The sequence below is a fragment of the Mustelus asterias genome, chromosome 17, assembly GCF_964213995.1.
Source record: "Mustelus asterias chromosome 17, sMusAst1.hap1.1, whole genome shotgun sequence".
Taxonomy (NCBI): Eukaryota; Metazoa; Chordata; class Chondrichthyes; order Carcharhiniformes; family Triakidae; genus Mustelus; species Mustelus asterias.
In genome coordinates this window covers 4,981,271-4,997,152 of record NC_135817.1, presented here as the reverse complement: position 1 = coordinate 4,997,152, position 15,882 = coordinate 4,981,271, and the positions used below count along the sequence as shown (strand labels likewise).

Here is a 15,882-nt window from a genome sequence, read left to right as displayed (position 1 = left end):
AAACTGGGGCACCCGGAGTTCACACACGTAGACATGGGGGGAACGTGCAAACTGCACACGAAGACCCAAGCCGGGAATCGAACCCAGGTTTCTGGAGCTGTGAAGCAGCAATGCTGGCCACTGCGCCGTCCATAAAGGGCTTGCCTGGATTTGAACCTGGGACCTCTCGCAAGCTCATCAATTGAAACACCCTAAGCGAGAATCATACCCCTAGACCAACCAGCCTTCTTGTTTTAAAACCCGAAAGAGTTGTTTGATAATCCATGTGTGAGATACTGCCGTACCTTTTGGTGGAAATAAAACCAAATGATTCATTTAAGGTTTTTAAATAAGCCATTAAAATACAATGCTGCTACATTGTCATCCATTTGAAAATCTGTTATCTTCTGATTATGGATAGAACTTTAAGTATCAACGAGGCAGGGTAGTTCGTGTTTGTAAAATGTTTGAGCAATATTTAAGCAATGTCTCCAAAGTGCTAGTAACTGTCTAGATTTGTGGAAATTATTTTAAGCGGTATTTTGAAAAGCCTCTCTATTGCTGGACTAGTAATTCAGGAGCGGTGTGTTCAGATCTCACCCTGGTTGTTTGAGAAGTTGAATTTAGTTTAAAGGAAATCGGGAAATAAAAAAGTCAGTAATGTAGGTCAGGGAAGGGAAGCTGCCGTCCTTAGCGGGCCTGACATCTGTGACTCTAGTCCCACACTGGCATTGACTCTTGGCTGCTCTCTCAAAACCACTCCAATCAGCAGTCTACGAGGAAAGCCCACCAAGGCAGCTTAGGCTAGCAATAAATGAAAAGGGAAAGGTGGCTACCTGCCCGCCATTTGTCAGGTAGTCAAGTGCCCAATTGTGGGCAGATTGGCAACATTGGCAAAATCTTCCCAGCTGTGTGGGTAGACCCTGCCCCTTTTGATTAAGAGATGTGGAAGTCACTTGTTACTACTTTCTAACCCATTAAGGCTGAACTCAATTCCAGTGTGATTTGGAAATATTGGTGAAGGAATGTGCAAACTTCTCATCCCTTTTCTGCGGTGCTCTTTGTGTGAAAATTATCAGAAGCTTGCATCTTGTTTCCCTTCATCTTTTCAAATCTTTTTGCTGTGCTTTACTGATTGGCAGTCAGCTCTTTTAATTGCGCTTCTGTCTGAACTCGGACAACTTTTCCTTCTATTCACACACCTTGATAAGAACAGTCGCAATATTAATTGTTGGTTCCACCATTGGCTTGTCCTTGGGTTCACCTCACTGTAGATAGTCCAATTTACCTCACCAACCTTTTCTTGTCCTTGTGCTTTATATTTTATGCTGCATTCCTCACGTTCTCATGGGTCTCATTAATTTCCTGGCCCTCCTCTGCTTTATTTCATAGTTGTTTCTATCATATTCCCTCTACGTTTCAGAGCTTAATCTATTGTACTTCCTCATGCCGTCTGGGACTTTCATTTACATCCACATTCCTTGCCTCTTTGGTTGTTGATTTATTTCTGTAGTGAACTGTTGCAATGTTTGAAAAAGCAAAATCTCCTTAAAAAGACTCAGTTTTTTACTGAGCAGGTAGAGAGTCTTTGGTTTAATGTCTGGTCTATCAGATAACACCTTTGACAATGCAGGTCTTCAGTGCTGCATTGAAGTGTCAATCTAGATTGTAAACTGAAGTCCAAGTTTCAGAGCTTTGAACCCATGACCTTCTCATTCAGAGATGAGAGTGCTACCTACCACTGAGCCCATGCTAAAACTTGGTTGATGGAACTTACTATAAATGGCAAAGTTGGATTCAAAGCAACCTGAACCCTGGAAATTCTGGCTTGTATGTTTGAAGATGTGTTGCTAAGTTTTGAGAATAGCCTATATCCTTCAATTCTTGATCAAAAATTACATTGGTTAGTGCCAAAGATAATGTTTTGTTTAAACCATTGAGTTCCATTTAATTGTGCCTACTTTTTGTGATAACGTGGATAAGACTGGCCTTATTAGTATATCGAATTTGATTCTAATTTCAGTTTGGCGCAATTATGTGACTCTGATATTTTGGCTTTAAAAGTAGCTTGTATGTTGTGTCCAGGCACTTTCTATACCTATGTGACATAGCAACAAGTGTAAATACGAATATATACAATCGCGCATAAGTGACATAATTTCTACACTTGCCCTTTCAACTGATTATTTGTCGCTTACAGAATAAGAGAGACGAACACCTACTCAAGAAAAGAAATGTGCCGCAGGAGGAAAGTTTAGAAGACTCTGACGTGGATGGAGATTTCAAAGCTGTAAGTGATTTCCTTAATGTCATTAAATGGATAATACGTATCGGCATTCATTTTTGCCACTTAGATTTTATGTAAAAAATACATTTTTATAAATGGTTCCTATATATCAGATAAATGTAAATCAGTGAGGGTATATGATGGTGGTAGCATCCAAATGTCACCACTGATTGTTTTATAGTTACCATTTCAGAAAAGTGATCTTGCGAAGTTGGAGGTATTAACCTGTTTGGTAGCATAGGTGCAGATTGGTGAAAGTAGGAGAATCTGATGATCACCAGCACTTCATTTTAGTATTACCAGGCTCAGAGTACTTTTTTGAGCTATAATTTAAGGTTATACTTCGAGGAGATTGTATCAAAATGCAAATCGGTAGTAATGAGAAACTTTTGAGTTTTGAAACCCTCAGTGAAAAGTGGTATATAAAGTATTCTTTATTAAAAATATATTAACCTTCAATTTAATAATTGGAAACACTTTAGGCTTTCTTTAAAAATCATTTTTTGTGATTCTGTGTATAATTCTTTTTAATAATCACTTTAATGTAATTTGGTTAATCAGCCACTGGTTAATCACAACACATTTTTACATTTACTGAACTATACATAAGCAGCTGATCTGACCCTCTGCACCTGTACTGTTGCAATGCACTGATGCTGAAATATTCGACCATTTACATGATTTGATTTTGCAAATCCTGCTTCTACCCTTTTGTTGCAAAACAGCAAAAGTTAAAGATGGCCAGACCTGAAATGCAAGCTAAGAAATTTGTGATTAAGCTTGCACTCAAAAAAAAAGGATAAGGTTTAAGTATTTTTAAAAGTCGAGCAAGAGCTGAAAATCTATAAAAATGTGTGTGGATTTAGCTAGATAGAGTAAATTGCTGTGTCACTGTTACTATTTTAAAATAAAAGGGGACCATTTTGGCCAATTTAATTTGGATTTGGATTTTCATTTATAAAGATGACTGGTAAATAGGAAAAGTTGAATTTAGTTGTAGGTGATCATTAACAATGTTGTTCGAAACTTTAAAAATGCCATAAAGGGCAGTCTTCCTTTAAACTCGCTGATGTAATGAAGAAAGAATTTCCCATGGTATTTGGTTCATCAGTTCTGTTTCTGTAACAATCACTGACAGATCAGCACGAATGTTGAGTAAAAAATTTATAATACAGTTCATTTATTACAATAATATTTTAGCAATCAGTGTAGCTTTCAGAACACTGGAATCATACGGGTGGATAGAGTTACAAACTGCTAGCGATTGCCATTGTTAGGCCATGGGTATAGACAAATCACAGTAATATGTGGATACAACAGTGTGATACAGCACTTTATTCTTGTCTACTTTAAAATTATCATGCCAAAACAATTGCCATCTAATTTTGCTTTTTTCTTTTCTAGCAAAATATAACCTTAGATGCTATTCTTCAGGTAAGAAAGCTGTTAACTGAAATTTTGAAACCTAGAAATGTGCTGCTGTTTTCCAAATTGACCTTTTAAATTGTTTCAGTGACAATAAATGTTTATTTTTATATTGCACTGTGAATATAAAACAGTGGTTCCCAAACTTTTTTCACTGGGCCACACTTTCGGAATAAAAATTTGCTCATGCCGCACCAAATTTTTTATTGATAAGAAATACATTCAAAAAAAAAACCCAACTCCTAGCAGTGCTTGATTCATAACATAGAAGACAACTACTTTACAATATGATCATGGGACATTCAGAAAGTATAAAACAATCACTTTGGAAAAATATCTAATCTATGTTTAAATGTTTCTTTGATTGTCCTTGAATCTTCCCGCCACACTTGCCATCCTCTCTCGCCGCACCAGTGTGGCTCGCCTCACCCTTTGGGAACCACTGATATAAAAGAAGACACTTCGCGGGCATGTTGTTTATTCTGTAGTGTGGAACAAATTGAATGCAGCATAGTAGATACTTGGAATGATCGCAAGACAGGAATCCTGTTGAGTGACTCTGTTAGCTTTTGTAAACAGCGAGAAGAAAGTTTGAGCAATTGAAAGCTTAATATCTGACCCCAGGACAAGATTGCTTGCACCATTCTGATAGTGCGACATTCTTTTTGTAATTTATGTACTCCAGAAGTGCATCAGCAGTTCTGAGTCATGTAATTTTTGGTTTTGTCCTGAAGCTTTTCTTTAGTGTGATAAAATGGTATAGACACTCTCCATCACTGCCATTTCTTCACACCAGACTGCTATTCTCGCCACAAGGAATTGTTCCTTTCAGTTTAGCTGCAAAGTGATTAACACTGCAATAGTTAACTGCCCAAACTATATGGCTAGCGATTGTAGTATATCAGAGTGCCCTCCTTCACACCTTGCAACCAATTGGCTTCACTCAATTTATAATGGTGTAAAATACAGTTGGATTGATAGGGTGGCACATTGGTTAGCACAGCTGCCTCACTGCGCCAGGTACCCAGGTTCGATTCAGGACATGGGTGACTGTATGTGTGGAACAAAGAACAAAGAACAGTACAGTACAGGAAACAGGCCCTTCGGCCTTCCAAGCCTGTGCCGCTCATTGGTCCAACTAGACCAATCGTTTGTATCCCTCCATTCCCAGACTGCTCATGTGACTATCCAGGTAAGTCTTAAACGATGCCAGCATGTCTGCCTCCACCACCCTACTTGGCAGCGCATTCCAGGTCCCCACCACTCTCTGTGTAAAAAAACGTCCCTCTGATATCTGAGCTATACCTCGCCCCTCTCACCTTGAGCCCATGACCCCTCGTGATCATCACCTCCGACCTGGGAAAAAGCTTCCCACTGTTCACCCTATCTATGTCCTTCATAATTTTGTACACTTCTTTTAGGTCTCCCCTCATTCTCCATCCTTCCAGGGAGAACAAGCCCAATTTTCCCAATCTCTCCTCATAGCTAAGACCCTCCATACCAGGCAACATCCTGGTAAACCTTCTCTGCATTCTATCTAAAGCCTCCACGTCCTTCTGGTAGTGGGGCGACCAGAACTGGACGTAGTACTCCAAATGTGGCCTAACCAGCGTTCGATACAGCTGCAACATCAGACTCCAGCTTTTATACTCTACACCCCATCCTATAAAGGCAAGCATACCATATGCCTTCTTCACCACCTTCTCCACCTGTGCTGCCACCTTCAAGGATTTGTGGACTTGCACACCTAGGTCCCTCTGTGTTTCTATACTCTTGATGGCTCTGCCATTTATTGTACAACTCCCCCCGACATTAGTTCTTCCAAAATGCATCACTTCGCATTTATCTGGATTAAATTCCATCTGCCATTTCTCCGCTCAATTTTCCAGCCTATCTATATCCTGCTGTATTGTAGACAGATCCTCAATTTCCCTGGTTATCCATGGCTCTCGAATCCTACCTTTCCTATCCTTCCTTTTTACAGGCACATGCCTGTCCTGCAGCCTTATCAACTGTTTGCACTTTCTGCCCATGTCTGTGTGGGTTTCCTCCCACAGTCCAAAGATATGCAGGTTAAGTGGATTGGCCATGCTAAATTGCCCCTTAGTGTCCAAAGATATGTAGATTAGGTGGGCGAGGTTACGAGTGGATGGCCTGGATGGGATGCTCTTTCGGAGAGTCGGTGCAGACATGATCGGCCGAATGTCGCCTTTCTACACTGCAGGGATTCTATGATTTCAACACCAGTCTTAAAATCTAAGGCAGCAAAATTCTTGCTGCCCTCGCCTGGTCAACTTTGACTTTTTATCAGATTCTCCCTGCATTTCTGAAATCCATTTTTGGTCCTGTCCATGGTGACTTCAAATATAAAATGTTCACTGCATGCATGTTATATGATGTGGAAATGCCGGCGTTGGACTGGGGTAAACATAGTAAGGAGTCTAACAACACCAGGTTAAAGTCCAACAGGTTTATTTGGTAACAAACGCCACTAGCTTTCGGAGCGCTGCTCCTTCGTCAGATGGAGTGGAAATCTCAACTCTCAAATCAAGATTTCCACTCCATCTGATGAAGGAGCAGCGCTCCGAAAGCTAGTGGCGTTTGCTACCAAATAAACCTGTTGGACTTTAACCTGGTGTTGTTAGACTCCTTACTGTGCATGTTATATGAACAGTGAACTATGTGTTATAGTAAGCATCTTCCTATTTGAATATAAATACTGACGAGTGGTATCACCAGTAGACAGTTTTTCACGAGGGATCTGTGTAAACTAGCTGCCTCCAGTTCTGAGTCCATGCTGCACTGTATTTCAATGTTTTCATAAGTAAAGAAGATTGAATATCACAATGCGTTTGACAACTTTTTTGTGACCAACTTACCACACTATGGATTACAGTCTTGTGAGGCAGTATAATTCAGTGTCATCATTGCAAAAAGACAGGCACACTTAGCAGTGATTCTTAAAATTCCATAATATTGAGGAAATTTACTCCTGTTCAAGAAAAGGCTAATTGTTACTTTTCTTGCAAGGTGTAAATAGAAATCTAATCTTGTTAGGTGAGACAGTCGTGTGGCCAGATCACTCACTGGATGGCACTGCACAGTTGAGCGATTGTGATGAAAGGCAGTAAAACTGACAGTTTCAGTTGTCTATGAATGGAGTGACTTTGATTGGCCTCTATCAGAGCTCAGACTGTCATAACTTAATCTTCTTTTAAAGAAGGGGGTTGCTTGTGAAAAAATCTACAGCATTTTGCATACTTTGCATTCCACCCTTAATACTTGCCAGCCAGGCAAACTCAACTATAAACTGAATGTGTTGTCTATGTTTTGAAGTCATACTTTGAGAGGTTCTCCATTACTAACTTCTGAGATGGAGTGCATGAATTAATTGCAGTGTCTAAAATCCTAGTGTCATACTGCTGTTACATCACAGCTTAATTGTTAAAAAATCAAAAATTTCAAATTCTTTATCTATTTATATGTTTAGAAAATCTTTACTACGGTTGTCCGTAAAGGAAAGAAATGTATTTAGAACTTGGAATATTCTTCAGCAGGTGCATAGGATTCAGAGCATTCTCACTGGCTTATGTTTCTCAGGAAAATCTTCAGATATGTGCCAAGTCTCCTCTTAAATGGTTATTTCGGTTCCTTACCACCATTTTATTGCAATGCAAAAATCCAAATATCTAACATAGAATATAGAGGTTGTCGGAGTAGAGTTAAAAGAGAAATCAGGAGGGCAAAAAGGGGACACGATATTGCTTTGGCAGATAAGGCAAAAGAGAATCCAAAGAGCTTCTGCAAATGCTTAAAGGGAAAAAGAGTAACTAGGGAGAAAGTAGGGCCTCTTAAGGATCAACACGATCATCTATAAGTAAATCCACAAGAGATGGGTGAGATCCTAAATTAATATTTCTCATTGGTACTTACTGTTGAGAAAGGCATGGATGTTAGGGAACTTGGGAAATAAATAATGATGTCTTGAAGAGTGTACATATTACAGAGAAGGAGGTGCCGGAAGTCTTAAAGCCCATCAAAGTAGCTAATTCCCCAGGACCTGATGAAATGTATCCCAAGGTGTTGTGGGTGGCTGGGGAGGAAATTGTGATTTTTTTTCAAACTGGAGGCCTGTGACCAGCGGTGTGCCTCAGAGATCAGTGCTGGGTCCACTGCTATTTGTTATTTATATTAATGATTTGGATGAGAATTTAGGCATGGTTAGTAAGTTTGCAGATGACACCAAGATTGGTGGCATAATGGGCGTGAAGAAGGTTATCTAGGATTGCAACGGGGTCTTGATCAGTTGGGCCAGTGGGCCGAAGAAAAGCAGATGGAGTTTAATTTAGATAAATGTGACGTGATGCATTTTGGCAGCTCAAATTGGGGCAGGACCTATTCAGTTAATGTTAGGGCATTGGGGAGAGTTATAGAACAAAGAGATCTAGGAGTGCAGGTTCACAGCTCCTTGAAAGTGGAATCACAGATGGACAGAGTAGTGAAGAAGGCATTTGGCACGCTTGGTTTCATTGATCAGAACAATTAATACAGGAGTTGGGAGGTCTTGTCAAAGTTATCCAAGACATTAGTACAGCCACACTTGGAATACTGTGTACAGTTCTGGTCACCCAATTATAGAAAGGATATTATTAAACTAGAAAGAGTGCAGAAAAGATTTACTAGAATGCTACCGGGACTTGATGGATTGAGTTATAAGGAGAGGCTGGATAGACTGGGACTTTTTTCCCTATAGCGTAGGAGGCTTAGGGGTGATCTTATAGAGGTCTATAAAATAATGAGGGGCATAGATCAGCTAGATAGTCAACATCTCTTCTCAAAGGTAGGGGAGTCTAAAACGAGCGGGCATAGGTTTAAGGCGAGAGGGGAGAGATACAAAAGAGTCCAGGGGGGCACTTTTTTCACACACAGGGTGGTGAGTGTCTGGGATGAGCTTCCAGAGACAGTAGTAGAGGCAGGTACAATTTTGTCTTTTAAAAGCATTTAGACAGTTACATGGGTAAGATGGGTATAGAGGGATATGGGCCAAATGCGGGCAATTGGGACTAGCTTAGTGGTAAAAACTGGGCACATGGACAAGTTGGGCCGAAGGGCCTTTTTCCATGCTGTAAACCTCTATGACTCTATAACCACTGGAAAATAATTTAAAAGCTTCTATTCATCTTTGCCATTGATCCTAATATTTTTCAGGCCTCTTTGTTAATGTAAGCCCTCAGTGTTTTTAGTGCCTGACTCCTTTGCCCCACTGTGCCTTGCAAATTCTTTACCTTTCAAACTATTGTGTACTTTGCCCACACTTTTAATTCAAGAGAATGATACCACATTCTATTTTCATAGTCCAGATTAATTTGTTTTCCCCTCCTCAACAAATTTTGAAATCAACTTGAGTATTCTTACTACTTTGGGTACCAACCTCCTTCTAAAAAAAAAGCACCGTTAATACATGAAGGAGTTTATAGTCAAGATACTTTACTCCACAATGTCTCACATATGCACAAGGTTGACACTCCAGTGCAGTACTGAGGAAGTGCTGCACTGTTGGAGATGCCGTCTTTCAGATGGGATGTAAAATGAAGGCCCCAGCTGACCTCTCAGGTGACTATATAAGATCAGTGTTTTGAAGTCGAGCAGGGTTACCCCGATGTCCTGATCAATACCCATCAACCAACATCACAAAACAGATTATCTGGTAATCATCACTGTTGCTTGTTGTGCAGTTTGCTACCATGTTTCCTACACCATAAGGACCATAGTCCTTGCATATTCATAGTGATTGTACTTCAGTTGTATTCCATCGACTGCAAGTAAGCACATCGTGATTGTGATAATCACATGCAAGTCTTTCTTTCACTTTATAAGAAGGAAAGACTTGTATTTATGAAGTGTCTGTCATGACTTGAGAAAGTCCCAAAAGTACTTTACAACCAAATAAGCTCTTCTAAAGTTAAGTCACTGTTTTAACATAACAGCCATTTTTCACACAGCCAGGTCCCAGCAATGCGATAATGATCAGATGATCAATTTTTTGTGGTGTTGATTCAGACATAAGTATTGATCAGGACACGTGAGAACTCCCTGCTGCTCTTCAAAATAGTATACCGGGATCTTCTGCGTCTACCTGACACAGAACGTCTCAAGAGTGGGACTTAAAACAGGTGACTTTCTGACTCAGCTATGCAGTAAGGAGAGCTGTGAAACTGCATAATCAACCTGACGTTATGAAGTGTTGATTTTTAACTACTGTAGAAGATAAACAAGTCTGCTTTATTTTTCTCCATGCTTCATAATTGCAGAATGCAACTAATGAAAACCCTGTCATTCAACTCAGTGCTGTTCAGGCTGCAAGGTGAGGTGATTTATTAGCTTTGATATTAACTGTTGAATATATAGGACAATGTGATTGGACTCAAATGGTATTTGTATTAGTTCAATACTGTTTTACACTGATTTTTAGTTACTTTGTTATCTTAATTGTGTCTTGAATCGGTATTTTGCAGTCAGCTACGAACGTAAAATACAGAGCTGTATAGTGAGCTATTCGTGGCAAATGGGTAAACTCTAGGCTTCAGTATCTACATGTTAAGCTCAACAACAAACAGGTCTTCTAACAGCCTGTGTCTTGGTACTCTCTTCACAGAGCAGTTTTGCAAGTACAAGGAAAATCTAGGATTTGCACTTTTTAGATTTTAACAAAAACATTTACTTATTGTTTTCAGTTTAGAAAAACGTCCTATGGCACTTCACAGAATGCTGCAACAAATAATAAAATGTTCGGGGATGTGTCCAAGAACTTGGTCAAAGAGTTGGGTTTTAGGAGGTTCTTAAAAGAGGAGAAATAGGTTTAAAGTTTATTTATTAGTCACAAGTAAGGCTTACATTAACACTGCAATTAAGTTACTGTGAAATTCCCCGAGTCGCCACACTCCAGCGCCTGGTCGGGTCAATGCATCTAACCAGCACGCCTTTCAGACTGTGGGAGGAAACCGGAGCACCCGGAGGAAACCCACGCAGACACCGGAAAAACATGCAGACTCCACACAGACAGTGACCCAAGCTGGGAATCGAACCCGGGTCCCTGGCGCTGTGAGGCAGCAGTGCTAAGCACTTGTGCCACCATGCTGTTCTCTTTAGGAAGAGAATTGCAGAGCAGTGGTTCCCAACCTTTTCAGTAACATGTCATACTTCAATGAGGGGGTTTAGTGAGGTAAAATACATGTGGTTATGGGGATAAGGCTTGGTCCAGAGTCAGTGCAGACTCAATAGGCCAAATGGCGTTCTTTACTGTAGGGATTCTATGACTATGATTCTACTTGTATCACTTCACTTGCTGCAGATACAGCAATGGTTCTCTCAAAGCATTTTTGCCTCCACTATTTACATAATTCATTGTTACCAAATTTTTATTTGTTGTACATATGTTAAGGCTATTTAAAACACCTATGTTTCTAATTTAATTGCTTTTCAAAATCTTACAGGAAGTTGCTGTCAAGTGATAGGAATCCTCCAATTGATGAATTAATAAACTCTGGAATCTTACCAGTCCTGGTACGATGTCTAGAAAGAGATGACAAGTAAGTGTTTTGATATAGTCACCCCCTGTGGTTACTTTTCATTACATATATGAATTATGAAAGGTATTGACAATAGATGCATCAAATTGCTGCATTGTCTGCTGGCTTTTATGCTTTGCCTATTAAAAGTAGAATTTTAACTGCTGTGCTGCATAGACTAATTTCTATTCCTGCATGTATTCAACTTTGCCCTCTTTCTTCCCCTTAGGTACGTTTAGCACAATGATATTTGAGATGTTTTTGTTTCAACAAATGCAGGACTTGATGAGTAATACATGTTGCTGTTTGTTAATAACATTTAGCTACATTCTGACCTAGAGTTTGATTTGACTCGGCTTTGCATTTTGAGTACTTACGTTGACTAATTGTAGAACCGAAGTATTTTGCACTTTGTGGTGTCGACAGCCTCTTCATATCTGTCTTAATTCAAAATGATTCATTGGCCAAGCAAACTGGCAGGGTGATTCTTTGTCACCATTGACTTGGCTGCAAGAAGCTCCAGGGAAGTAGTGGATTAGATTGCCCACAAACCCTTCTTTAGTTTCTCATTCAGATGTAGCTGCAGATTAAGGTTGGGAGTCCATCACAGGGCTATCCATATACTGTTATATAGGGAACCATCATTGCAATTTTATGTATGTATCAATAAAAGGGTGTGCTGGAAGGGCTGTTTCTCCAGTACTGTTGGTCCCAAACGGTTTACAGTATCCTAAATTAGTCTTGTGTTTGAGGTTCTGGTTGTCAAATACTGTTTTCCTCTTTCCACTGACTGCTGAACTAGCTATATTGGACGCGATGATGAATCTCATCATCAACGTCTGCCTTTGTCAGCAGGAGCCACCAAGATATGGGAAATAGTTTCATGCTGTGGCAGCTGGTTGGACGAGGACTTTAGTTTTCTGAGTGTTTAGCAAAAGATCCATTTTCTCTTATGCTTTGGAAAAAGAGTTGACATTGACCTAGAGCTCAGTTTCTGAGTGAGTGCACACAGGTTCCATCTGCATACTGGACCTGAGTGATTTTGGCTTTGGATTGAAGATGGAGCAGGAAGAAAACTCCCAGGCGGAGTGAAAACACTTCAGGGATGTCCTCAAAGCACCCTTGAAGAGGTCAAATATCCCTGGCTTGTGATTGACCAAAATGGAGAAAGTACATTTGGGAAGGCACTGAACACATCAATAGACCTGTCAGGTGAAATCGAAATGCGGAGAGAGTGCACAAATCTCCAAAGAAGTCATCTACCCAACCCCTCAAGTAGCAACCACCCCACGTGGCAGAGTCTGCGGATCCTGCACTTATTAGCCATTTCCGAGCCCATCAGACAGGAACAAATGCAAGTATCCTTGACCCAGTGGAACGGCTTAAGAAGGAGAAGGTAGCAGTATACTGTGATGTAATATTTGTTTTGGTTATGCAGGGAAAAGTACTTTGAGCTTTGAGATCAAGTAGTTGCTCATATGCTCAATGCTCTCCAAGTGCTGACTAAATATGATCATAGATAGATCATAGATACCCTACAGTGCAGAAGGAGGCCATTTGGCCCATCGAGTCTGCACCGACCACAATCCCACCCAGGCCCTACCCCCACATATTTACCCGCTAATCCCTCTAACCTACGCATCTTAGGATTCTAAGGGGCAATTTTTAACCTGGCCACTCAACCTAACCTGCACATCTTTGGACTGTGGGAGGAAACCAGAGCACCCGGAGGAAACCCACGCAGACACGAGGAGAATGTGCAAACTCCACACAGACAGTGACCCGAGCCAGGAATCGAACCCGGGACCCTGGAGCTGTGAAGCAGCAGTGCTAACCACTGCGCTACCGTGCCGCCCCTTGTTGGAATTCACACAGTATTTTTGCATACATTATAATCCCTTGGGTCTCGGCATAATTTCTATGCTATGCCTTTGCTTTCAATGTAATCAAAGCTAGTGTACCAGTTACTGAAAGGAGTACATGTTAGACCAAGCCCTTAAACCTCTTGAATGATGGCATTAAATATTGAAAAATAGGGCCATGTGCCTTCAGAGAGTCAGTGTCTCTTGACCGCATTTACTTGCCTTCTAGCAGAAGGGTGAAGGTGACCGAGGCAAAAGCATTCTCCAAATCAGTGCATCACCTTCAGATCAACACGTCTGGTCTGCCCCACCAACACCCACCACTGCCAGTGAATATTAAATTTAAAAGAATTCAGATCGTTATCTGGTATCATTATCATTTTGAGAATTGATTCTCCTTGCTACTAAGTTGAAATTAAAGATTTTACCCTCCCCTGCACTGAATTAGATGTTGGGCAGAGACTGCAGCATTTCCTCAGAGTTGAGTGAGGACAATTGTGGTTGAATTAGTACTGTTGCTAGGCTGCTGACATACGCTGCCCTGCAGCCAATCAAACGAGACCATTGGTAGAATTTGAAAAGAGAGCTGACAAACAAGTGGACAAAAAATGTTAGAGTTAGGATTTGTCTGCCCTTCGTTTGAGAGTAAATATTTTCAACTAACAGAAATCATGTGGGATATTACAATGGCAACATTTACAGGAGTGTAATGGAGGCAGCATGGAAGTTGAGTGTATCAGGCATTAGATAACAGCCCAGTGCAGGTAGAAATGTTATTACTTACTGCAGTTCTCAAACGTTGATGCAATGAAAATATCACTAAAGCCCATATAGTTATTTGCTTTACAATGTAGAGGTGTTTATGATTTGTTACAGCGGAGTAATGTGTGTTCATTGATGTTACAGTCCATCTCTTCAGTTTGAAGCTGCTTGGGCATTGACTAATATAGCATCTGGGACTTCTGCACAAACTCAAGCAGTGGTTGAAGCAAGTAAGTGACAAAAAACAATCTAATGGTGATATTAATCCAGTCGTATTTTTTTGTGTTGATCATGTGTCTTGCTACTTCTCATTTCTAACAAATTTACCTATAATATGCAAATGAAATGATGATGGAATCCGGTGTTAAATGTCAAACCTATTTTTTTCAGAGCACTGGCAGTGCTTGATGGAAATCTAGAACAGCGTGTTTCCTTAAAAAACAATCTCGAATGACTGTCAATGCAGGAATACTTGGACAGTTTTATAACATGTGAAAGCACAATGCTTGCAGACAGTTCAGTTTTCAGACATGAATTCAGTGCAAGTGTCTTAAACGTGACACTTAAAATTGACAATAAGCGCAGAAAGGTATTTTATATAAATGTAAATTTCAGTTCTGTGCTGTTCAGCCATCCATGCCAAATATTTCAACGTAATTTTCTGTTTCTTTTGTGAAGAAGGTAATGTAGAAATGAATATTTATGGAATTGTTTAATTGAATTTTTAGAATGCTTCAACAGTTCTGATTTAGGCCTCTATAATTTGACTTCCATTATGTCCACAGCAATCTTAGTCACTGACATTTTTGTGGCAAGGTTGCCCCTTGCCCTCCTTGATCTCTGGGCAACAGTTAACATGACAAATCCTTTTGTCATTCTCCACTATCTCTCATTTCTAATCTACCTTCACAGGTGTTCCTTTAACTGATTCTACTCCTCCTTGTCCCATTTGAACCAGTAATGATTTTTCCTAGTGCTGCACTCGATACTTTCTTTGGCCCTGTTCTCTTTTCTCAATTATGTGCTGTACCTTGCAAATATCGTTCACAGACGTGGGTGAATTTGCATCTGTCTGCTATCAACACCCCGCTGTACACGTCACCAAAATCTTCGATTCCACAACTATTGTCAGGCTGCCTGACATCAAGTCATAAATAAGGCAGATTTTCTTCTAGTTGAACACTGAGAAGATCAAAACTAGCAGTGTGAAAAAAACGTTTTGATCTTGCTCTCAACGCTATGAGCAATAGTAGTGCCCGAGTCATTGTGTAAACTTTCCTGTTGGATCCTGAACCACATTTCAAACTCAATATCCTCTCCAACACCAAGATAATGCACCCATTATTCCCACCCTCATCATACATATCTTTAGACATAACTCATTTGGATAGAAAAAGATGTAAAATTGTACACACTGCTATTTTTCCACAGTAAAAGTGGTGTACAATAGATTTTGCATTCCCACCACTATTCTGCTAAAACCCAAGTGACTGCTTGGTAAAACTGACACTTTGACTTACAGGCAGACTTGTCGAAGGAATATTTTCATGACTGATCATTTAAATCTGAATCCTAAAAATGGAATGCTCTCACGAATCTGCACCTTAAACCAAGTTATAAGCTAAGATTTCCACATATATTCTTTTAACTGCAATTCTCCGATTGTTTCCTCAATTAGAATAGAACTAACATTTTGTGTGTTTGGTTCCAGATGCTGTGCCTCTCTTTCTGCGATTACTCCACTCGCCTCATCAGAATGTTTGTGAACAAGCAGTCTGGGCTCTAGGAAACATCATAGGTTTGTATCGCTGTTAAAAATCTTTTTTTTATGCTGTTAAAACACATGGGATTCATGGTTTTATAAATCAAGGCAAAGCAAAGAAACTAAGCTAAATCTTTATAAATTGCTGCTTAGGTCTCGGCTATGTCCAAATCTAGGCACCACAGATATCTAATCTTTATAGAGAGTGCAGAGGAGATTTATTAGAATTTTAAAAAT

General features: G+C 40.0%; 1 protein-coding gene across 1 annotated transcript in view; it reads left to right on the top strand.

Moving 5' to 3' along the window:
• Nucleotides 1-15,882, top strand: part of kpna3 (karyopherin alpha 3 (importin alpha 4)) — a 52,455-nt gene that overhangs the window by 3,346 nt on the left and 33,227 nt on the right. Inside the window, exons 2-7 of the mRNA XM_078232102.1 lie at nt 2,180-2,269; nt 3,671-3,700; nt 10,003-10,055; nt 11,185-11,280; nt 14,028-14,113; nt 15,595-15,681. Coding sequence (XP_078088228.1) covers nt 2,180-2,269; nt 3,671-3,700; nt 10,003-10,055; nt 11,185-11,280; nt 14,028-14,113; nt 15,595-15,681 — 442 coding nt within the window. The remainder of the gene's footprint in view (nt 1-2,179; nt 2,270-3,670; nt 3,701-10,002; nt 10,056-11,184; nt 11,281-14,027; nt 14,114-15,594; nt 15,682-15,882) is intronic.